At 49.8% G+C, this 24378-nt stretch overlaps 1 protein-coding gene across 1 annotated transcript; it reads left to right on the forward strand.

Moving 5' to 3' along the window:
• Positions 1-642: 642 nt before the first annotated feature.
• Positions 643-12060, forward strand: Isg20 (interferon stimulated exonuclease gene 20). Its single transcript, XM_051148754.1, has 4 exons — positions 643-758; positions 1016-1268; positions 7858-8058; positions 11817-12060. The coding sequence occupies exons 2-4, from the start codon at positions 1041-1043 to the stop codon at positions 11937-11939; spliced, it is 552 nt and encodes a 183-aa protein (XP_051004711.1). The 5' UTR covers positions 643-758; positions 1016-1040; the 3' UTR covers positions 11940-12060.
• Positions 12061-24378: the final 12318 nt, after the last annotated feature.

The raw sequence follows: 24378 nt of genomic DNA on the forward strand, positions 1-24378 counted from the left end.
TCACACTGACAGCAGATCCCAGAAGTTGTGGGACATTTCCCCAGGCTCCGATCCCAGACATGTTTATTCTCTGGGTGGAGGGTGAAAAAGCAAAGAAAGATGTTGCAGTCCACTCCATCCACATCAGACACGTCATCCAAAGGGGCAGGGAGGGGGGAGGGACGCCCTGACACAGCCAGCCCTGACTCAGCCTCCCAGTCCCCCACCTGCCTGCCTTGAAGAGATGGAGCAGCCCAGCTTCAGGGACTGTCCCAATGCCCTAACTTCCCTTGATAACGAATGGGCTATCTTTGCCGACAAAATAAGCCAATCGAAGTCAGATTAAAAGTACAAAAAGGGCAGTTTTATTTAGGAACTGAGGCTTCTGGGTGAGTTCAGCAGCCTTGGCACCCTGCCTATGGCGGGGTGGGGGCTTACGGGAGCGCTTAAGGATTACAGGTGAAGGAAGATGACGTGTCTGCCACCTGCTGGACTTGGGGAGCTGGTGGCTCCAGGTGAGGGGGTTGGGGCAGTCCTCAGGAATGCCAGGAATGTGGAGGCTTTCCTTCGAGGAGGGGGGGGGGCAGGGTTGGAGAAAGGAGTGGGATTTGACAGACCACGTCTGGGAGGGGGAGGGGGAGGGCAACCAACCAGAAACTGAAACTAAAACAGGCTCAAGTTAGAGATGAGTCACTTCCTAAAGAGACTGAAGTAGCTGAGAAGTGGCAACAGAAAGGCAGAAGAGAACCCAGGCCACTGAAACAGTCAGGTGAGAGCAGGTATCACACTGCCACCCAACCAGAGAGGCAGTGGGAGGGGGTTTCTTAGTGGTAGGACAACCAGACAGGACCGGCAAGCTCTGGGACCTACAGCCCAGAGAAGCTGAAGGGTAACAAGAGCTTCCCACTGTTACCAGGTGGCATTGGAGATAAAGGGTAGAGCTCAGGGTGTAGTCCCACAGGGTGGTGGCCCAGGATGCCTGGAGGCTTGTTGGTTCTTAAATGTCACCCTGGTTCCCCTCTCCCCCACCCTCCAGGACTTGCTGAGGGTTGCCAAGGAGCATGGCACGCAGCCTAGAGGTGGTGGCCTTGGACTGTGAGATGGTGGGGCTAGGGTCCCAAAGGATGAGTGGCCTTGCCCGCTGCAGCATCGTGAACTATTATGGCACAGTCCTGTATGACAAGTACATCCGGCCTGAGGGAGAGATCACAGACTACAGAACCCGAGTCAGTGGGATCGTGCCTCAGCACATGGCAAGAGCCACACCATTTGCCGAAGCCAGGCTAGAGGTAAGTGACGGATGAGAAGTCCAGCCAGCAGAGGTTCCAGGGACTAGACGCTGTCCTTCCTTCCTCAGCTCCTTCCCTAGGGTCTCTGACCTGTGACTCTACCATGAGAAATTCCTCACATTTTTGAGAGAAGAACTCTGGGCCTCTCTCTCACAGCCAGCACCCAATGAGACAGTTTCCCACCAACAGAGAACCTTAGGCTCCCATCTGGAGTTGCTTTCAGAGCTTCTATCTAGTCCAACTTTCCGGACTTGTGATGGGTAAACTGAATCCCACCTAAAGTTTCCTCTCTTTTATACCACAACTGCTCTGGTGAGCCTGAGAGATGAGCTTCTGAGGCTAAGCTGGTTCTGGCTCAGAGACCTGAGATTCCTAGGCTGAAGGAGCTCTTGTTCCCAAACTAAGTACTCTGGGCTACAGCAGGCTCCCTGCTCAGCTTGAAGGCAAGCTAGGTTCCTATCCTTTAGCTTGTTTGTGGTCATATCTTCCAGATAGAACTTTTTGTTTCTTTTATGATTAAAGGGAAAGCAAAACTCAAGTAGAAATTTCCCCAGGGTCATTTACCTCTGGGCAGGTTTGGGGGAGTTCCCATCACAGGAACTGAGGTTGGTCTCCACAGACATGCCCAGACATGTGTCCCAGGGTGCTGGAGAGTGGACATAAAATCCCAACAGTGCAGCTATTTAATAGGTACTGGGGAATATTCTTCCTCCACCCCTCTCCCTCTTCCCTCCCTCCCTCCCTCCTTTTTTTCCTCCCTCCCTCCCTCCTCCTTTACCCCCATGTTCCTTCTCCTTCCCTGAGCTCTCAACCTTAGCCCAACCCAAGTGGTACTCAGAAACCAACTTTCTCACTGGGAAGAAGACACCTCCCAGACACTCAGCTCCCTGCTGCCCATGAAACAGCTCCAACCATACATTTCATCCATGCCTACCAAGGGCAGAGGGCTTTGGGCTTGGAAGGTAACCTGGGAATGTCTGTGGCATAAGAGCAGAACTGATCGTCGGCAATGACGTTATCTCTGTGTTCCAGTTGTCTCTAGCCGTCTATACCCCTTTGTAAGTTGCAATGGGACACAGGCAGCCTGGGAGAGGGGCCAAGAATAAGCATGTTGTCCTGGGATCCTTTCCTGGCTCTGCCACCTGCCTGCTCTGTGCCCTCAGGCTTCATGGTCACCCTCTTCAAGCTCCCTCATGAAGCTCCCTCATCAAGCTCCCTGTGATATAAGGATGAGGCACCCATACATGTGTGTCGAGTGCCGTGCTCCAGACAGGTACTATCCTAAGCAGTATTGCATCACTTTCTTCACTCTGGTAGAAGCAAGAAGGAGCTAGCCAATGGCTTCACTCCTACTTTTCAGAGGGAGGCCACAGGGCTCAGGGCTGGAGCAGTAATGTTCTCTCTCACCATTCAGCGTCAGTGTCTAGTGTAAGCGACAGTGCCTGGCACAGCACACTCTCCATCCATCACAGCCCAGGCTAGACACCTAGAAACTGAAGCTAGCCCCATCCCTGAGCTTGACCTTTCCCAACCTCCTAGAACAAGGGTCAGGTGCCGCATCTCACATCCCCTTGCCCCACTCCACCCCTTCCTAGTGGAACCTGGCCCTCATCCCGCCCAAAACCTTTCGGAGGCTGCCTATACATTAGCTGCCCAAGCATCAAGCTGTCCTTGGCTTTCAAGAACATGGGGTCAGCCAAGACCCCTGAAGCATCTGTGCCATGACTTGCATAGCTTTGGGATTGACCTGGCTGGACTAATGGGGAATAGAGAAGACACACATACAGAAAAGGTGGGAGGAGATAACCCCTGGACCTTGATGGAGATGTACCATCAACCCAGAAACAAGGAGGCAGGTTGGCTAATCTTGGTAGGGTGTTTCTGTAGGGGGGCCAGTCTTAGGCTACAGTCATCTAGGAGGAGGAAGATGTGGTTGATCATTTTTGTACATACTATTTTTTAACTAAGTGTTTAACTATTATCAACATCTGTTGGATAAGGGGAGGCCTGCCATTCTCCTGAGTCAGACTTAGGAAAGCCTCTTTGTTCCTATGAGTCTCGAGCATTTATATCCTTAACATGGCCTTGCTCAGGTCATGAACCCTGTGAGGGAAGGCACAGTGAAACCATTGAGCTGAACTGTTCCATGGGTGAAAGAGAAAAATGTATTCAAGCTTCTGAGGCTATCTCTGGGATGCAGGCAGAAAGAAGTTTGGCCTGGTAGCTTTGGTATGCACCATAGGTACATGTTGGTAGGGCCTAGAGGAGCTTGGACATTAGCAATGGAGGTTACATAGCTTTGGTATGTAATTGCAGGTGTATGCCAATACAGAGCCATATGTGCCTTTTGCCAGAGGCACGGGAAGATAATAAAAGTGGCTCCCTTTGGCAGACAGAAACCCTTTTCACAGGGTCCTGAAGAGTGCTGTGTGAGAGCTCTGGCTTATCCACCAGCAATCCTTTTATTTGCTGTCCAGCTAGAGCTGAGCCTAGACTGCCATCTTGGACCTAGTCAGTAGGCCTGCCCTTTTTGTGGGGGCAGTTTGGATGTTCCTTTTAACATCCATATCATTGGCACAGGGTACCCACACAGCTGGCTCTCACTCATCAGCCATATTTTGTTGCTTGTCATGCTGTGGCGTTGGGATTGAACCAGGTCCCTGTGCACACCAGGAAGCCCTGGACCACTGAGCTTTATCTCAGAGTTCTGTGTGCTTTTTGAGATATAATCTAAGTTTCTCATGCTGACCTTGAACTCACTCTAACCAGGCAGGCTTTGAACTTTTGAACCTCCTGCCTCAGCTTCCTGAGTAGCTGGCGGAACAAACATGCGCAACCAAACCCATTGCCCATGATTGTGTGTAGGTGCGGTCTGTGTGTACTTGTTTGTGTGTACACATGTGCATGTGTGTGGAGGTTGACGTCAGTCTTGATTTCTTCTCACCTTGTTTTTGAGACAGGGTCTTATTGCTCCTGAAGCACATTGATTCAGAAAGGGTGGCTGAGATTTGAAGTTTAGGGATCCGCTTGTTTCCACATAGCACCCAGCACTAGTCATATAGACCTGTGCACACATGTTTAGTTCCTAAGTGGATTCTAGGGATCCAAACTCAGGTCCTTTATGCATGTGCATCAGGCTATTTACTGAGCTGGTTTCCCCAGCCTGGTCTATAATGTTTTAATTCTAAAGACAGATGGGCCCCAAAATGTACTGGAGTCTCCCAGATGAGAGAAGCTGCCAGCCCTTTCTTATACCCATAGGCAGTGGCACCTTCCAGGAGCATCTAAGGCTTGCAAGGACTGGGATCCAGGCAGATCATCTGTCCAAGGCTCTTTAACCCCAGGCTTCCAGCAGGAATGGTGAATAGGCCCAGTGCACACATATGGCAAGCTAGCCTGTGGTAGCCAGGAGGGCTATGGGAGTATCCTGGGACTCCTGGGCTTCCCAGGAATACTAGTACCATAGGGCACTGAGACCACTTTCTTCTTGCCAGACAGGGCCTCATATATCCCGGGCTGGCTTCAAACTCACTGTGTAGGTCAAGAGAGCCTTGAACTTCTGCTCCTCCTGTCTCTACTTCCTGAGTGCTGGGCTTACAGGCCTGTCCTCCTCTTGCTTTTTTCCCTTTACTATTTTGTAGTGTGATGCTATTGCTTTTACAGTGTAAATCATTTGTCCTGTACCTTCCCACAATCACCAGGTCTGCCCACCATCTGGAACACCGGTTCTGAATGAGATGGGATTTTGCGCATACTCACCCCTGCGCTGCCAGAGACATTTCTGGTTGGCGCTGTGGAGGGAGCAGGGCTGCTAATAGCAGCATGTAAATAAAGGCTAGGCATGCTGTTCAATTGCCTCCTCCAGCCTGTAACACAGCGAAGACACAGCAGGTCTTGGCCTCAAATGTCAATAGTGCTCGAGGGGAGAAACTCTGGCCTACAGAGACTCCTACAAACCCCCACAACAAGGAGCCCAAGAAGGGCAGGGACTTGTGGAAAGACACAGGTGAGCTGCCTGTCCGCCATCAGGTTCAGGGCTCCTTCCTGGCAGTTTCATGTCTTTCTATTTCTGGGAAATCTAAGAGGTTTCTCTCTTGCTTTCATCAGTTAATACAAAGGCAGAGGGAAGTAGTTTGTGGTCAGGGAGTGGTGTCAGCTGGAACCTGCCCTGTGACTTTGCTGGGGCCACTTTGTGCTGCTGGGCCCCTGCCACCTGGCAGGGCCCTGTGGAGCTCAGTCAGGAGGGGGAGGGGGCCTGCCAGGTGTGGGAGGCAACTTCACTCTTCTATTGACCCAGGGTAGCAGTGTGAAGGAAAGGCAGAGTGACCTGGGAACCTGGCAAGAGGAAAAGAGGGGGAGACAGGGCCACTCCTGAAGATGACAGGAAGGCACTTGGTCCTCTCCAGTCTCCTTTCACATCTACCTCTGCTAGTGTCCAACAGTGAATGACCGGATACAGGAGCCAGTGTAGAGTTGAGTGTGGGGGAAAGTGACAAAGGAACCAGATCCCAGAAGCTGACAGGGTCCAAGCAGGCTTCCCAAACCAACCAGTGAAGTTGAACCAGGGGGAGGGTTGCCCAGGGCCCCCTCCCCGCCCACCCCCCCCCACCCCCACCCCCCCCCCCCCCCCGCTCCTGGCACTTTGATCCCATGCCTCCGCAGTGGGTCCCCGTGCTATGAATGAGACTCATCTAGGAAATGCTAGGACGCAGGACCCAAATAGAAAAGAGCATGTGAGTAAAGGGCCAGCAGCACCTGGGTTCCTCCTTCAAGACCTGGGCCTGCCTCTGCATCTGGGTACCAGTTAGCCAGATAATGGGACAAAGCCCCTGTGTCAAGCTTTTTAAGGGAATGGCAGTGCAAGCCTAGAACAGCTCTCTGATGTCACCAGGAGAAGCGGTGTTAGCCAGCTAATGGGCTCTCTCCCAGGATGCAGGTTAAGCTGCTGGTCATATGTAAAGAAAGATGAAGGCAGGCAGAGTCGCCTTGAAGGCCAGGCCGGGAGAGAGACACTCTACTTTGTCTCCAGACAAGTTAAAGAATGTTGATGCTCTCCGTGCCAAGGTGTGGGAGGGAGGCCAACAGAAGGCTTAGAAGTCCATGTAGGACAGGAGCTGAGCACTCTTAAGGGCTGCCCATGTCCCCACTGCGTGCCTGGGTCGAGCTTGCTCATCCAGCTGTGTGACAAGCAGCCAGGCTCTGCCACTACCCCTCTGTGGACATCCCAGTACGCTGATGGTGCCTAGCAAAGCACCCCCAAATGCCCCCCAAAACTGGTGGCATTTGTCATACTTGTACACCTGTGGTCTGACTGGGCTGGATAGTAGGGGCCACGTGTCAGGGCCAATGGGCAGGAGTTCTGTGTAAGTTTGCTTGCCGGCTGTACTGGGTTTTCTCAGGTTATCTGTGTGCATGACCTTTCTTCAGGGTTTCCCCAGCTTCCTCCTCTGTTTGCTCCATGCTAAGATCGGGTCCCATGTAGCTCAGGCTGACTTTGATCTCACTATGAAACTGATTCTCCTGCCTCCACCTCCCCCAAATTCTGGGGTTCCAGGCATGCGCCACACAATTTATATGGTATAGAACCTAGTTCCTCACATGCTAGGCAAGCCCTCTACCAGTTGACCCACACCTCTAGCCTTAATTATCAATTTTTAAAGAAGGCTATGAAGGGATTTGTGGACATCTAAAATGGTCAGAGACACTTTGGGAAAATTATTTCTCACCTCTGTGTTTCCGTTGTTCTCTTTGGCAGACTTCCGTTAAGCCAGGGCTTCCCTCCCAACAGCTAGTTTTTGTACCCACTGAACAGAGCCGTCAACGTAATGCTTTAAGACAACATGAACTTATTATCTTAATGGTTTCCATTTCAGAAGTCCAACCTGGACCTTATGGTACTAAAGCTAAGGAGTCTGCAAAGCTGGCTCCTCAGGCTCCCTCCTCAGCTTCTGGAGGCTGCTGGCACACCTCGGCCTGGGTCCTTCCTCCATATTCAAAACTACTAGCAACCCACAAATTCTCCTTATAAAGAATCCCTGGCCTTCAAAACTAAGGGCCCTTTGATAATGGGGGTGTGTTCTGGAACTCTCTCCTTCTCTATGTCTATCTAGGGACTGGATCTACTAGTAACCTTTCCCACTGAGCAACAACCCCAGCCCCAAATTCCCATTTTCACATCATCAACTGGCTAACGATTTACGTTCCACATGCACCTTAGCTGCCTGCCTCTCTTTCTAGGTTTGTGCTCACAGATTCTCCTCAAAGGGGTGTGGACACCTTTGGGGACTCATTGCTTGCCATGCCGCAGCGAGACAATTAAAAAGCATGATGTCTGTGCTGTTGGTCTACACAGTCCCTTCCCATGAGCCACGGGAGCTGTCCAGGGTAGGGCCCCTCACAGATTCCAACTGCTTTGAGAAGGGCACTGGACCTCACTTCCCTCCAGTGAGGGAGGGTGATAGGTCCATGGTCACCTAGCAACTCCAGGACTGGCTACTCCCCAACTAGCCCCACGACTGTGGGTAAGGGGGGCACCCCACCTGGAGCACCCAGGATGGACATGTATGAAGCCACCTGTCTTCCTGGACAGATCCTGCAGCTTCTGAAAGGCAAGCTGGTGGTGGGCCACGACCTGAAGCATGACTTTGATGCATTGAAGGAGGACATGAGCAAATACGCCATCTATGACACATCCACAGACAGGCTGCTATGGCGTGAGGCCAAGCTGGACCACTATGAGCGTGTGTCCCTGCGGGTGCTGAGTGAGCGCCTGCTACACAAGAGAATCCAGGTGAGGAACCGCCTCTTACTCTTCTGGTCTCTCTCTTCTCCCCTCCTCCCTTCTCTCCTCCCCCTCAGATGAGGGGTAACCTGCTCTTCCACTTCCTCCTCCCTTTTCTCCTCCTAGCAGGGAGTCCCCTACTCCATCCCTTGGTTCTCCCTCTCCTTCCTTATTCCTAAAAGTGAGGCTCTTCCTCTCCCTCCTCTCCCCTCTCCCCTGCACGTCCCCTCCTCTCAAAGCAGGTCAGTCCCACTCACTAAGATGGTTTCAGATAAGGAGCCTCTGCAGCTGGCTGGGTCTGGGACTCACACTCCAGGATGCAACACCAGCACTTCAGGAACCCTAGTGCAGTCCTGTGATTCCCCCCTCCCAAGACTTTTCCCTCCACTCCCAAGAGACTAGATGCTTGGTTTTGTTTGTTTTTATGTTTTTTGAGACAGGGTTTCTCTGTGTAGCCTTGGCTGTCCTGGATTCACTTTGTAGACCATGCTGGCCTTGAACTCACAGAGATCCACTTTCTCTGCACCGCCACCACCACCCAGCGAGACTGGATGCTTGTATGTGTGGTGTCTCTTTGGCTTTCAGAGACCAGGAAGGGGCTGCAGAAAGCCTCTTTGTGAGGTGCTCCCAGGAGCACTGGTAGGGAAGGAGAGGGGATCTCTTGGTACAGGCTTCTTGCTTTGAACCCTGTGCATCATGAGGCTTAACCCCTGCAGCCCCACGGAAGTGGTGGAAAGCCTGTGCCTCTGATATACCATAGTGGGGCTGGACAGCTAGGCATGCCTGTCATGTATCAATCAATGTTACTCCAAGGTGATACCTCCTCAGTACATGGGGGTAGGACTCCCCCTCACCCAAGAGGAAGAGCTGTGGATGAGGGCAAACCTTAGCAGCCAAACACTACACAAGGCCCTCCTGGTCAACAATTTTATTTCATTTTGCTTTTGTTTTTTAAGACAAGGTTTCTTTGTGTAGTCCTGGTTGTCCTGGAACTCTCTTTATAGACTAGGCTGGCCTCGAACTTAAAGAGATCCACCTGCTTCTGTTTTCCAAGTGCTGGGATTAAAGGTGCAAGCACCTCAGCTCAGTTGTTTTTTGTTTTTGTTTTGTTTTTGGTTTGGTTTGGTTTTTTTGAGACAGGGTTTCTCTGTGTAGCCTTGGCTGTCCTGGACTTGGTTTGTAGACCAAATTGGCCTCTAACTTGCAGATATCCACCTGCCTCTGCCTCCTGAGTGCTGGGATTGCAGGTATGTGCCACCGCGCCCGGCTTATTTTTTGTCTTTGTATTGTGTTTTTATTTTTCCAGCATTAAGGATCTGACCTAGGGTCTTGAACATAACATGCTGAGCAAGCACTGTCGCGTGAACTACATCCCCAGTCAGCCGTTGTTTTCTTACAGCGTGGTCTGGCTATGTAGCCTTCCATTCACAATCCTTTCGCCTTGGCCTTCCGAATGCTGGTATTGCAGGCGTAGGGCCAGCGTCACTAGCTCATCACTGTGCTCCTACTGTGTGTCAGATGCTGGAGGTGAGCACGGCATGCCCTTGTCTGGACGGAGCTCTTGGTAGAATGGGGCAGACCACCAGCGTTGGCAGATAGGAGTACAATGGGGATGTAGTCCAGTTTCTAGAATGCTTTCCAAGCATGCCCCGTATTCAATCCCCCAGCACTGCATAACCCAAGCATGGCACATACCTGCAGTACTAGGCCTTGGGAGGTAGAACAGGAAGATGAGAAGTTTACAGTCATCTTCAGCTACATAGTAAGTCTGAGGGTAACCTGGAATGTGAGAGTGGGGTGAGGTGGGGACAGTGTCCTGGGGATGGGGAGAATGGTGGTGGACTGTGGGATAGGAGATAGGAGATAGAGCCCAGCACCATTTGCAGGACCAGTGTCACAGAGGTCTGGAGGGGGGGGGGGGTTGGGAGAGGGTACATGAGTCAGGGCCTATAGTGTAGAGATGATTTGGCTGCGTGAGCAGCTAGTGGCATGGAGCCCCATCCCACCCCTGCAGGAATTGTGTTAGAAGCAGGAGTGGGCCTGAATCTGAACGGCCTTTGTTGATCTCCTGACCCATGATAATGGTCCTGGCTTTTCTTTTTTCTCTTTCTTTTGGTGAGGAAGGGGCAGCTCTTCGAGACAGGGTTTCTCTCCGTAACCTTGGCTGTCCTGGACTCGCTTTGTAGACCAGGCTGGATGCAAACTCACAGCGATTCACCTGCCTCTGCCTCCCAAGTGCTGGGATTAAAGGCATGGTGTTATCTGGCATGATGAGTCAGCAGCGTGTGTGTGTGTGTGTGTGTGTGTGTGTGTGTGTGTGTGTGTGTGTGTGTGTGTGTGTGTTTGTGTGTGTGTACCTGTCCTCTACCCTCTGGCTCTCAGCTCAGGCCTTATCCTGGGCACTTTGAGCTTGGCCTGTAGGACCCTCCTGCTCTGTTCCCATCTGTGGTTCACCTTCTTCAGCAGCTCCCACCTGCACTGAAGTTCTCAGAAGCTGGCCTCCAGCTCCTGCCTGAGGGCAGTGACTCTGCTGATGATCACCTCAACAAAAGCTGACCCAGGGCTATCACAGTCAGAGGTGCTGGTCCCTCCCCACAAGAGCGTGAGCTTCATAAGGAAGGGAAGGCTCTCTGTACCCAGCCCTTGGTACTTTCATGCCTTGTGAGGCAGGTGTGTCCAGGTCATGTTACAGAAGAGGAAAGAGGTTTGGAGAGGCCTGAGGCCCTAGGAGGGGACCAAAACTGAGATCAAGAGCCCAACTGTCCACTTCTCCAGGCTGACCAGCAGAGGGTGCTCCAGCTTCCTGCTGCTTCTGCCTCATAGCAAAGCAGTAGAGTTCAGAAACCTGTCCTCAGTTTCCTCTCCTGTCAAGTGAGGGTGGCAATAGGGCAAGTCTTTGGAGGCACCTAGGAGAAGTAGCACTTGGGATGTGTGAGACACCACAATCACCTGCTTAGCAACGACACAGGATGGGATGCTGCAGCCTGCCTGAGCTGGGCCTCCCGCAGATGTCCCTAACACCCAGTCTAGAGAGCATGGTGGGAAAGGAGCCTTTCGGAGGAGTGGCAGGACACCCTGGCACAGAGACACCAGGGAAACTGGCCTGAGAAGCCCGCAGAGTCCCCTGCGTCCAGTTGCAGGCAAAACTTCAGGCCAGGCCTAGAAGGTGGAGGCAGTGCAAGATACTGCAGGGACTTCGCTTCTTGGATATAAGCCCCCACTCCATAACGTTTGCAGTATTTGAGCCTTGGTTTCCCCACCATTAAAATTGGGGAGGATCAGATGTAGCTCCTAGAATTTAGGGAGGTTCCACGGGCTAAGTGAGTAGCACAGGGGTGGCAGGTGGCAGCCATGTCTTCCTCAATGGAAAGTATATAGAACCCAGTTTTAGCTCATGCCCTTCCCCCCTCTTCAAAGAGCTTCTGTTTTAGTGGCTCCCCTTTTCATGTTTCCCAGGTCTTGGCAAGCCTCTTGGGAGCATGGAGGATGCAGCTTGCCAGGCATTGACATCTTCCCATCTTACCCTAGCTGTCGAAATGATCAGGATTGCTGGTCTCCACTTGCGGATGGCCTTTCTGCATCTGAGCAGCCTTGCTTTCCCACCCTCATTGGAGTTCCCTGCTATATCTGTCCTGCCCATCTCCAGCCAACCACTGACATCCCCTCCCACACCTGAGTCAGGGCTCTCAGGGACACTCTCACAGACTGAGCCATTGCAGGACTTTGGAGGCAGCCCCTTTGCGCTCTCACTCTCCCTGTGTCCACAGGACAGCTGGCTGGGTCACAACTCTGTGGAAGATGCCAGGGCCACAATGGAGCTCTACAGGATCTCTCAGGGGCTCAGAGCCAGAGGGCAGCGAGAGCTGTCCCGCTTCGGGGCGTGGAACTGAACTTCATCCTTGTCCAAGGACCAAAGGCTTCCACTCCAGAAGGATTGCAGTTTTCCATAGATGAGACCTGTTTCTAACAACATCAACCACAAAACCCAAAACCAAGAACGTTCTCTTGCTTTGGGGCAACGGGGTGGGGGGGAGGGAGGAAGGAGGACACGGGGAATTTTAGTAATAAATGGCTCTGATTTTATCTAATCACCAGGACCTCTTGTCTTTTGTCTGTCTTTTCTCTGAGATGGCTTAGTGGTGGGTGGCCAGGACCCAGTGTGCAAAGGGGGATTTATGCCCAGGAAGTGAGCAAGTGCCTCTTCATCCTTACTCCCTCCCTTCTCTCTGTCCGTTTTCCCTTCCTCCCTTGCCCACCCCCAGGTTTATTTAGTACATTGCAAAGAGAGCATCAGACATCACAGTAGTAGGAAAATTTGCTTTTTTTTTTCTTAAGTTCTTCTTGAGCCCAGGCCCACCTCGAACTCATGACTGTCCTGACTCAGCCTCCCGAGTGCTAGCATTGTAGGTGTGTGTGACCACAGCCAGCTTAGATATGCAGCCTTTTGCTGCTGTTTTCTTTCTTTTGGAGATTGGACCTAGGGCCTTATGTATGTATGCTAAGCAAGCACTCTACCATTGAGCCACGTCCCTAGCCCTCACTCTCGCTTTTGCCATTACTTACTTTTATTATTTTTTAATTTTAAACTTTATTATTAAAAAGATGCAAAAAAAAAAAAAATCACACACCAAAATCAACCAGATTCATAGAACTCAACGAATGTCTATACAGTTAAAGTAGCCACTGGGAATGAAAGCTGTGGAGCAGCACATTAGATTTTATCCTTTCACAATATGTATTTATGCACTGTCCACCATCAAAGTCAAAAAATCCATGGCAGAGTTAGACTATGTCTGCTTCATGACACGTTTATGCCAGACCTCAGTCCTCTTCCCTTTCCCTTCCTCTTGTCTCTTTCCTTCCCTCTTTCCTTCCTCCCTTTTCCCTTCCCTCCCTCCCTTCTCTTTCTTTCTTCTGTTGCATGTGCATGCATGCCCATGGCATGGCCCATGCATGAAGCTCAGAGAACAAACCTTAAAGGAGTCAGTTCTCTGCTTCTACCACATGGGTTCCAAAGATCAATTCGGTCATCAAGCTGGGTGACAAGTGTGTTTATCTGCTGATCCATCTTGCCCTGCCCTGTCTCCCTTCCTCCTTTATTTCCTCCCTTTTTTTTTTCAGTCCTGAGGATTGAACCCACAACCTTGTACATGTTAGGTAAGTGTTCTAACATTGGGATGCCCTAACTCACCCTCTCACTCCTCGTCCTCGTTCTCGTCCTCTTTCTTCTTCTTCTTCTTCTTCTTCTTCTTCTGCTTCTTCTGCTTCTTCTTCTTCTGCTTCTTCTTCTTCTTCTGCTTCTTCTTCTTCTGCTTCTTCTTCTTCTTCTGCTTCTTCCTCTTCTGCTGCTGCTGCTTCTGCTTCTTCTGCTTCTGCTTTTTACATTTAAAAGGGTCCTCACTATGTTGCCCAGACTAGCCTTGAAAACTTTCAGTCCCCCTGCCTCACAGTAGCTCACTGTTGAAGTGGAGGCTCTGCAAGTGTATTGGAGCCACTGCCCTCCCTTATTTGTGAACCGGGAAAGTCTGGAGTCTGAGGGAACTAGGACAGGAGGCTAGCTTTGCTGTGTGACTAACAGCAAGTTACCTGACTTTCCTGTGCTGTAAGTCAGGACATCCTAATGGCTCATTGGATAGTTATGAGCTATCGGCTGCCCACCATTAGCACCATCTCTACCTTCTTTTAAGCACATGGCAAGTGTCAGTGACTCTCATAATTTCTTGGGTCATTGCCAAAATCTCCATGTGGACCCCCATCTCTCACCCTTGCAATTTCCAGTGAAAGAATTCAGCAATGAGCCACAGAGCAGGATTTATTGCAAAGCAGGCACCATCAAGGGCAGCAGACAACAGCCAGAGACCAGTGCCTGCACCTACACACCAGACAAGCTACTGTTATTTCTCTAATCCCCAGAACAAAAACAACAGCATCGCTCTGAGGCCCATGTTGTGGTCTGTGGTGAGGTTGGTCTCTTTGGATTGGCTCTCTCTGACTTCCAGGAGGAGGCGGCTAGGTGGTGTGTATCAGGGAATGATGTGTTTTTGTTCCTTCCTAGAAGGCTCTGCTTTTCATGAACGTCAGTGCTCCATGGAGCCCACCTCACATAGTTACTTCAGCCTCTCCAGGGAGTCACATTAGCCTAGGAAGTCACTCCCCCCCCCCCCCCCCCCCAAGTATGGCTCAGGTTCCAACCTTGTGACCACCAGTACCCAGAAGCCCCTGCCCTTTCTTTGATAGACTACAGATGTTGACGGAAGGGTCCAGCACCTAAGTTGTCCAAGCCTGTTAATATTTAGTTACCTAACAGAAGCTTTAACCCAGAGCGGCAGAATGGAAGCTACTGAGGTTGGTCAGTACCTGATGCCTACTGAGTGTGATGAGCACACGGCCCTCAAGTCCTGGGGTTCCTCAGAAGGCACGCCCCTAGCTTCAAACTGCAGAGGCTCAGGATCATGCACAGAGTGTGAGAAAACAGACACCGAGTCCCAACTACAGGAGCTGGGTCCTAGTTTAATGGATCTGCAGTGGGACACAGGCACAGCTGAGAACAGCAAGCTGCACTTGATTCTAATGCCACACACTCATCCTGGGTCCTGGCTTTAAAAGCACTATTTGAGTGACAGGTGAGTGCAATATGCAGCCACATTTGACAGCTGGCCTGGGCAAGGGAGGGGTTGGTCACCTTTCCAGCCTTTTCTCTCTGGACCCCTCATGTAATGGGAAGTCTGTGGCTGTACAGATTGGCTCTTATAGATGGCCCTGCTTTGCAGACAGATGAGGAGCTCACAGTAAGAGGGCTGAGGACATGGCTAATTTGTTAAGAGTGGTCACCTGGCCAGCATAAAACCCTGGCATTGATCTCCAGCACACATAGACAAGGCATGGGGCTGTACACGTGGAATCTCAGCACCCAGGAGGCCGAGGCAGGAAGACCAAAAGCTCAAGGTCACCACTGACTACACAGCAAATCTGAGACTAGCTTAGTTCACTTGAGACCCTGTCTTAACACAACACAAAACACAGTGCAACAGGTGAGGGTCTGTTCTTACTTCACCACAAACTTGAGGTGCTTTACAGTGGCAATACCTGCCAGCTGTGCTGCTGAAGTTCCTTCCAGACCTTGGGGACTCTCTCCCAGGATGGGAAAATGCAGTTTTCATCCTCTGAGTGTCTTTCCTTGCCCCCTCCCCCATCAACTTGCTTGCTCGCTTATTGTTTTCTATGAACCTCCAAAACCCCTGTCTGGCTGCTACCGACCACTAGGTGGCAGTCATGGACCGTCAGCCTAACAGGCTGCCTTGAAGGCGCGGAGATATAGTGTGAGGGAGCTTAAAAGGCTTGGGTCAGGATCAGGGTCTGAATCCCAGAAAGGGCCTGAGACATGACCCAGGCCCAAGGTGGCTCCAGGCTCTTCACCTTGCATCCCACCGTTCTTCCTGAGGCTTCAAGTTCTTTTGAAATGCAGGACAAACCTGGATTCTTTTTGTTTGTTTGGTTGGTTGGTTTGCTTTTTTGAGACAGGCTTTCTCTGTGTAGTCTTGGCTGTCCTAGACTCACTTTGTAGACCAGGCTGGCCTCGAACTCACAGCGATCCGCCTGCCTCTGCCTCCCAAGTGCTGGGTTTAAAGGCGTGCAGTGTGCACCATCATGCCTGGCTCAAATAGATTTTTTTTTATTGTGAGTCATCTTTTTAAAATTTTTATTAATTTATTCATATTACATCTCAATGGTTATCCCATCCCTTGTATCCTCCCATTCCTCCCTCCCTCCCATTTTCCCCTTATTCCCCTCCCCTATGACTGTTCCTGAGGGGGATTTCCTCCCCCTTTATATGGTCATAGGGTATCAAGTCTCTTCTTGGTAACCTGCTATCCTCCTCTGAGTGCCACCAGGTCTCCCCCTCCAGGGGACATGGTCAAATATGAGGCACCAGAGTACGTGTGAAAGTCATACCCCACTCTCCACTCAACTGTGGAGAATGTCCTGTCCATTGGCTAGATCTGGGTAGGGGTTTACTCAGCTATTAAAAACAAGGAATTCTCGAAATTTGTGGACAAATGGATTGAACTAGAAATGATCATAATGAGTGAGTTAACCCAGAAACAGAAAGAGTCAAATGGTATATACTCACTTATATCTGCATACTAGCCCAAGGGGCATGTCCCATGAAAGTCTTCACTTACCAGGAAACTGGGACAGAGGGGAGGACATCCTATTGGGACTCTAGATGACAGAAGCATGGGAGAATGGCAAAGTAGAAGGATCCAGAGGGTCCTAGAAACCTACAAGAAAAATATTATGATAGGCAGATTTGGGCCCAGGGGTCCCGCTCAAACTATGGCACCAGCCAAGGACAATACAGGCCATAAACCTCAAACAGATTCTTAAAGGAATTCCTCTAGCCCAACTTTCTGCTCCATGTTGCGATGCTTGGATGCCCTGGAGCCTAGCTGTTACCCAGGGGTACAAAGCCGGTGGGAAGAGCCTGCGTCTTGTAAGGCGCTGAGTCCTTGTTCCCAGCTGTCCTGAATGATTGTCAAGGCAAGACTTAGGGAAGGAGAAGGATTCCAGGTCAGCGTCTGCTCTGACAGCCCAGCTGGAAATGCCGCAGGAGTAAGTCCAGCCACTGCCAATAACCACTAGGTGGCGCACAGTCTGGATTTGGCGGGTTTGCTTCTTGGTGGGGTGACCCTGGGGTGCTCGCCCTGCAGGCTTGAGCAAATAGCCATTTATCCCTGGCAGGTTGTGGAATCAAAGGCAGACTGTGCAGTGGGTACAACTTCGGGGCTGCCGTCTAAGCTGCATACTGCCTCCTGGCTAGCACTGGCCTCAATTCATCTGGACATGTCTATCCTGAGCCTGGAGGGGTGTGCTAACTTTGAAACAACTTTTTAACCAGGAGGATCCCTAGGTTATACACAGTAAGGATGGACCCTCACAGCTCACGCTCAGGACCAGATGATTTCCTGTCTCACCCTTTTGCCCCAAGACCCTGACTTTCTAAATGGTGTCTCACACTTCTTTAATGTTTTCCCTCTGACCCTTTGACCAGCCCAACATCCTATACCCTACAACAAGCCCACTCTCCCTACCTTCCTCAGACCCTCATCTCTAATCAATGGGAGAAACTTGGGATAACAAATTGGACCCAGCCCAGCCAGGAGAGAGAAGTGTCTTCTATCTGTCTAGGCTTGACGGAAGGATATCTGGCGCTGACGTTGTCACCCACTGCCACCTAGCCCTCAAGCATAGAGGAAAATTTGGGGGAGGTGTTGGAAATAACAGTCTAGAAATGACCCTGCCTGGTTGAACACATACCTGAGTCACCTCTGACTCATATCCAGACTGTTGGTTGCCTGCCTCTGGCAAAACCCCGCTTCTTTGCTCCTCCAGCCCAGCAACCTGAGTGGGAAAAGTACCCCCTCCCCCATCCATATAATAGACTTTCCTCATCCTCCTGGGCCCCTGCCCTGAAAAGGTCAATGACCTAGGCACCACAGCCCAGCACTCCGCCCCCAGCACCATCCCATCCTCTTGGAGGGTGTCAGCCAACTCAGCCTGGTCCAGCTTCCAAGAATGGGAACCAGTGCTGCCCAGCTTCCTGCCCAGTACTCTGTGGGCTGTGCCAGCTTCATGGCCAAGAGACTTACTCACTCTCGGAACAATTTCTCCTCTATATGGAAAGAACATATGCTTTTCCTGCTGTGAGATGAGAAAGCTGGAGGAAAAGGCAGGGCGTTGGCCCAGCCCCAGAACTTTCCTTTCAAGCCACATGTGTTTCGTGGCAGAACCTGGAGGCCTGTGCTGCAAGGAGGCCCTGGGACAAAGTCCTAAACCCCTGATGTAGGCTGGAAGACCCAGCCCTTCTGTTGTCCCATTCTCTATATTTGAGGCTAGACTCAGTTTCTACTCAGGGGCTCGGAACAACTCTGCTTGCCTGACTCCTCCCCCCCCTCCCCCACCTATGTCTCGTAGAAGGTCTGGGGTAGAAGGTGTGTCCTGGGGGAGGGGCAGATTTAAAATAAGCCTTCTCTCTATGGAGACAGCATCTTTCCTGCAAGGGACATGGAATGGCTGGAATTGCACAGTACCGACTGGCACGCCTCTGAAACCCTGTAAATCTGGCACAGGGTGCAACAGAGAAAAGGGCAGAGCGTGCCAGGCATCGAGCGCGCAGCCTCTATTTGGCTGGTTTGCTTCTTGGCTGGGTGACTGTCCCTTCTCTGGTTCCTGAGCTGTAGCTGGAGGATGATGATGACAGCCCCCTGAGGGCTAGTGTCAGGGTCAGAGACAGCCCAGCATATGCTGGGCTCCATCGAGATGCTCAAAGGGATACTGGGATCAAATGTGTAGCAGGGCTTGCTCTTGAGCGGGAGACTGGCTGCTACAGGGAAGGAGTGGCACTGGATGGAGTCAACTGGTCCTCTGATGCAGTAATGTCCAGTGACACTTACCCCTTAGCCTCTAGTTAAAATACACGTTTTTAACCTAGAGAAACAAAAGCACATGTTTGCAACAAACGCCTGAACACAAGCGTTTCTAGCAGCTTCCCCCTTATAACATTCCCCAGGTGGAAGCAACCTGCGTGTCCATGGATGGGTGAATGCTTAGATAAATTATACTGTGTCTATAGCATGTAATTCTGCTCAAAATGGGAAGGAGCAAGCTATAGACATGCTCCCTGCTGTGGGTTACTTTCCAGAGGATTATGTCAAGTGAAGAATCAGTCTCAGCAGGTAGAGAGTGTATGGTTCCATTTTATTGAAATGCCTTGAAAATGATATATCTCTCAAAGTGAGATTAGTTTTGTAGCCGTCAGGGGCTAAGTCTGGGAGACAGTGTAGCCTTCTGAGAAGGGAGCCCTTTCATCACTACAGGATTGATTCTCCATGCTGTACTGACAGAATGTGACTATCGTCTCTTCTCCCTGCTGTGAGATGGAAGGGCTTCTCCGAGGAAGCTGGCCAATGCCAGTGCCAATGGCAATGAGCTACAGATACCACTGCTTAGGATTCTGGTTGTAGTTTAGAATCTTAAGGTTTCCCCAAAGACTCCTTATTGATGGCTTGGTCCCCAGCCTGGGGCTCTACTAGACGGAGGAAGTGTTAGGGGATTGGGGCCTAATGGAGGAAGTTAATTCACTAGCCAGGTCATACCCCTGAGGGAGACATTGGAGACCTTGGACCCTGTCTTCTGTCTCTGTTGGCATTATTTTTAAACTATTTTATTTTGGCTTCTTGTTGCCTCTTACTTTCTTCCTTCTCTACCCCTTCTCCTCCCTAATTCCTTCTAACCCCCCAAACACTAAGTAGGAAAGAAGGTTAGTGGGGACAGGGACAGAGTTCTCTTTGGCTACTTCTGGCTGAGTAGGTCCGCAGGTTCTTTGGGCAATATCAATCTCAGTCATCAGGATATCCAGCAGTCCAGCTGACCAGCAATCGAACAAGCAGCCTTCTTCCTCCCTCTCCTCTCTCTCGGAGCATCTTTTCTCTCCCTGGGCTCTGCTATTTATACCCTTTCAGAGTCCTTTAAATTAAACTCTCTGCAGCTGGCAAAGACCACACCCCACTCAGTGCCACATGAGGCTGTTATCAGCTGTAGACAAACTAAAGGCAGCTACATATCCTACACTTGCGATTACAAATAAAAAACATGTCTACATAACATGAGTTTTTAAAGAAACCAAAACTTCTACTATATGTCTCTCTCTGCTTTTCAACCACCATGAAGTGAGCAGTGATAGTCAGCCACATATTCCCCAGCATGATGTGCTGCCTCATCACAGGCTCTGAGTGACAGGGCCAAGCAATTATGGGATGAGACCGTGCTGTTAGCCCAAATAAGGCTTTCCTCTTCATAGTCCCCACAGCAGTGGGAAAGCAACTAAAACTCTGCCCAGTGACCCAGCTGTGCTTCTGCTCTCTGGTTCAGTGAGGCCCAGAGTTAAGGCCATTGCACCATGAAGGCAGCAGCTCTCAAGCGGACTTGTAGTGCATCAGTCTTCAATGTAAGTGACCATCAAGGATGTGAGGCCCATAGCCAGACAGACAGAAAGGGAGAATAGATAACCACATAGGATGTGGGAAGGAAACTCAAAGAGAAAAAAGGGAGAAGGGGAAACTATAACTAATATACTCAAGAAGTTTTGCGCCCCAAAGAACACCATTTTAAAAGAAATATTTTAACAATAAAATATTCTTCATAATTAAAAAATATAATATTAACTATAATGCCATTACCAAAAAGTATCAAGCCATATAAATATTACAGAAGATTAACAGAGAGGTGGGGGGGGGGAAGGAGGGAGGGAAAAAGAGAGAGAAAGAGAGAGAGAGAGAGCAAGAGAGAGAGAACAGATGAGAAAGTTAGAGGATCCAGCTAGGAATTCAATATCTGATATATCTGAGAGAAAATGGAGACAATACAAAAACACAATTCTTGCCTCAAAGGGGATAAAAGATAGTTTATTCTAGAGCCAAATATGAGTGGCCACTGCCCTGGGACACAGATTCAGGTTACCCCAAGTTCTATTGTCTAACTAAGCAGCAGGTTCTTCAAGTTTGTCTTGTTTTGTTTTGTTTTTGTTGTTGTTGTTGTTTGGTTGTTTGGTTGGTTTTTTGGTTTTTATTTTTCAAGACAGGGTCTCTCTGTGTGTAGCCTTGTCTGTCTTGGACTCGCTTTGTAGACCAGGCTGACCTTGAACTCACAAAGAGATCCGCCTGCTTCTGCGCCCCCCCCCCCCCCCCCGCAAGTGTTGAGATTAAAGATATGTGCAACCAAGCCTGGCTTCTTCAAGTTTTATATAGCAACAAAACAAGGAAAGGCATAAATCATGGACCCTTTCAACCATCAGTTAGGCAGGTTCTGGGAGGTGAAGAGATACTGGGGATAGGTGTGAGATTCTTAGCCTTTTGAATGTGGAAAGCTAGTGGTCTGTTTGTACATGCCAAGGAGTCACGGAATGCTCACAAAGATGTCAAGGTCACAGACAGAGGTGGGTAATAATGCCTAGCAAGGGAGCCAAAGGAAGCCCAAGTTGATGAACATTTAGGCTCTGGATCCTTAGCACCAGCATCCCAACCTCTCTGCAGTGGCTGAAGCTCTTATCATTTGCTTGCCCTCACAGAAGCTTGTTTAACCTGGGGCTCTTCCCGGGAACTTTCTCATTCACAGAGAGAAAGAAACGTTCCCGGACCTGGGTTTGAGAACTGCTCAGACCTGGCTGAGGAAAGGTTATACCAAGGTACACCACTGTGGGAGCTAGATCACTGTGGATTAAGAAAAGACTCTAGAAGTCTTCAGAGAGAAATATCAGGGTGCACCCCATGAGTTAGGCATCTAAAGGGCATCAGGTGTCTCAAGACCAAAAAACTTGAAGAGTGTAATGCCTCACTACCATGAAGTGCTGTTTCCAGCCTGCAGATCTATGCCTGCCTCAACTGCAATTAACATAGGAAGGCAACACAAAGACATATGTTTTAAGAAATCTGTGATGGTTTGTCCTGGCTGGTTTTATGTCAACTTGACATAGGTAGAGTCATCTGAAAGGAGGGAACCTCAATAGAGAAAATGCCTCCATAAGATCCAGCTGTAAGGTATTTTCTTTATTAGTAACTGATGGGGGAGGGCCCAGACCATTGTGGGTGGTGCCATCCCTGGCCTGATGGTTCTATAAGAAAGCAGGCTGAGCAGGCTATGAGGAGCAAGCCAGTAAACTGCACCCCTCCACAGTCTCTGCATCAGTTCCTGCCTCCAGGTTCCTGCCCTGCTTGAGTTCCTGTCCTGATTTCATTCTACGATGGACTACAATGTGGCAACGCACACCAAACAAATCCTTTCCTCCCCAACTTGCTTTTTTGTCAGGGTGTTTTACCCCAACAATAGTAACCTTGACTAAGACATGGTTCATACCTATAATCCCAGCATTTCAGAAGTCGAGGCAGGAGAATTGCTGTGAGTTCAAGGCAAGCCTAAGCTTCAAATTGAGTACCAGGCCAACCAGAAAAAAAAAAAAAATGTGTACTTCCAAATACTTACTTTTAAGATTACTTTTAAAAGAAGCTACTGGGGGAGGGGTGCTGTGCTCCACACAAACGAAAGAGGAAAATGAAAACTGTGGCTGTATGATGGACAGGTGAAAGATGTTCCCAGGAGAAGGGGAAAGGCTGCCTCCGGATACAAGCTGTCTGTGCAGAGCCCAGAAGGGAGCCAGCGCAGAGTACAGCAAAGCTGCCCAGAGCCCTGGATCTACTTAAATAGAGAAAGGAATCATCCAAAAGGAGAGGACTGGTTGGTTAGAGCCGAATTAATCACAGGCACATTGAAAAAAAAAATGTTCTACAGTTTTAAAAAGAGACAATTGTTCAAACCAAGAAACAAACAAAAAACTGTGCATGAATAGTTAAGCCGGGTGTGGTGGCTCACATTTGTAAGCCCAGCACTCTGGCAGGCAGAGGCAGGTGGATCTCTGTGAGTTCAAGGCCAGCCTGGTCTACAAAGTCCAGGACAAGCAAGGCTACACAGAGAAAGCCTGTCTTAAAAAAAAAAAAAAGAATAGCAATATTTATAGTAGTAGTATTTACATGTAATAATACCACAAATGGTGAAGCTGACTTAATGCACTTACCCACAAATGATGAACTATTTTGGGAGAGTGGGGAGACTGTGCGCATGTGCACTTATTATCTTCACCTTTCACATCAGGGAGTCAGTGATATTCCAAGTGGGAAATACCCAACATGCGGGTGCTATTTAGAAAATAGGGATAACGACTGGAAGAAAGAGGTATGTACACTGGAAATGCTTACCATTGCACAGATGGTCACTGTAGTTGATAGAAGCTCATCAACACAAATCATGCTTTACTTCTCAGGTGACAAAACTGACAGACATCTATGCGCATCTCAAATATATAACTGAGATTTTTATTACTTCTTTGTTTGTTTATGTGGCATATGTGTGTGGGAACGTGTATGCAGAGGTCAGAGTTGTGGGAGTTGGTTCTCTCCTTCTACCGCGTGCATCCTGGGAATGGAACCTAGGTTGTCAGGCTTGGCTGCAAGCACCTGCCCTGCTACACCATCTCACTGGCCCCCCAATGCGGTTTCTACATGGCAACTGAAAAGCCATGTTGTTCTGAGAGGGCAACTGAAGTTCGGGGCCATGAGTGTAAACGATGGGACAGAGCATGGATGAAGACGTGGGATGGCAAAAGGAAGACAGTCCCAACTGTACCAAGCTAGTAGTCAGACGCTGTGGAGATGCAGATGTTTTGGAGTGTAGTTGGGAGAAGTGGAGGGATCACAAACTCCACTGTGGGAAGTAGATTGGGTCCTGGTGTTTGGCTGAATAGTGGCGAGCCACAGGTGTGTGCATTCTTTTTCTCGGGACGGCTATAACAAACTGCCACCACCTTGCGGACTTACAATAATCTAAGTTTATTCCCTCAGTGCTGAAGGCTGGAAGTCTGAAGGCAAGAGCTGCTTTCCCTCTGCAGAGTTCGGGGGCGTGATGAGTTGAATCTGGAATGTTCTCTGCTGGTTCGCATGGTGCATGCTTTAGTCTCTAGCTGGTGCTGCTACACTGGGAGATGGGACCTAGCTGGAGACAAAGAGCCGTGTCTTTAAAGGTTGTGCTTGGTCCCTAGTTCCTTCCTCTCTGTCTGCTTCCTGGTCACCAAAAGGCGAGGCACCTTCTCTACCACACATCCCTGACGCCACAAGGTTCTGCCTAAGTGTTAAAGTTATTTTAAACGGTGCTTGTTTCTCTGCTTCTCTCTTAACTTGGCTATCACACAAATAATTGAGACTCTTTTTATCTTTGTTTAATAATAAGCTTCACAGCACAAGAACCGAGCAGTGATTACTCTGTTCTTAACCCTATAAGCTAATTTGGTCTCCTCCCAGTTTACATGTGAGATATTTGCATTTTGTAGCTTTCTCTGTTCCAGCACCTCTCTCCTGATGTCTCCCGGATCTCTCCTAAGGCTGAATCTCCTGACTGAATCTCCTACTTCCTCTTCTAACTCCTTCTCCCCTGGCTGGCAGGAAGTCCAGCCCTGTTTTCTCCCCTGCTCAATGATAGACTCTAAGCTGCTATATTGGCATACCAGGGAACAATTGAGAAACAGTGTTTACCCAACATTTGAGACAAGAGAGTCACAGGATAAGAATTGTAGCCAGATATGGAGGGTACAGGAATCAGTATTTTAACTATGCAATAACCTTATGCACACACCTGAACAGAGGGGGTTAACCAGGTACGTGTGGAGCCTTCAGGGGGCATGAGCCAAAGCAACTCTTTTATGTTGTTCTATCAGGTACTTTGGTC

This window comes from Acomys russatus, chromosome 7, assembly GCF_903995435.1.
Source record: "Acomys russatus chromosome 7, mAcoRus1.1, whole genome shotgun sequence".
NCBI lineage: Eukaryota > Metazoa > Chordata > Mammalia > Rodentia > Muridae > Acomys > Acomys russatus.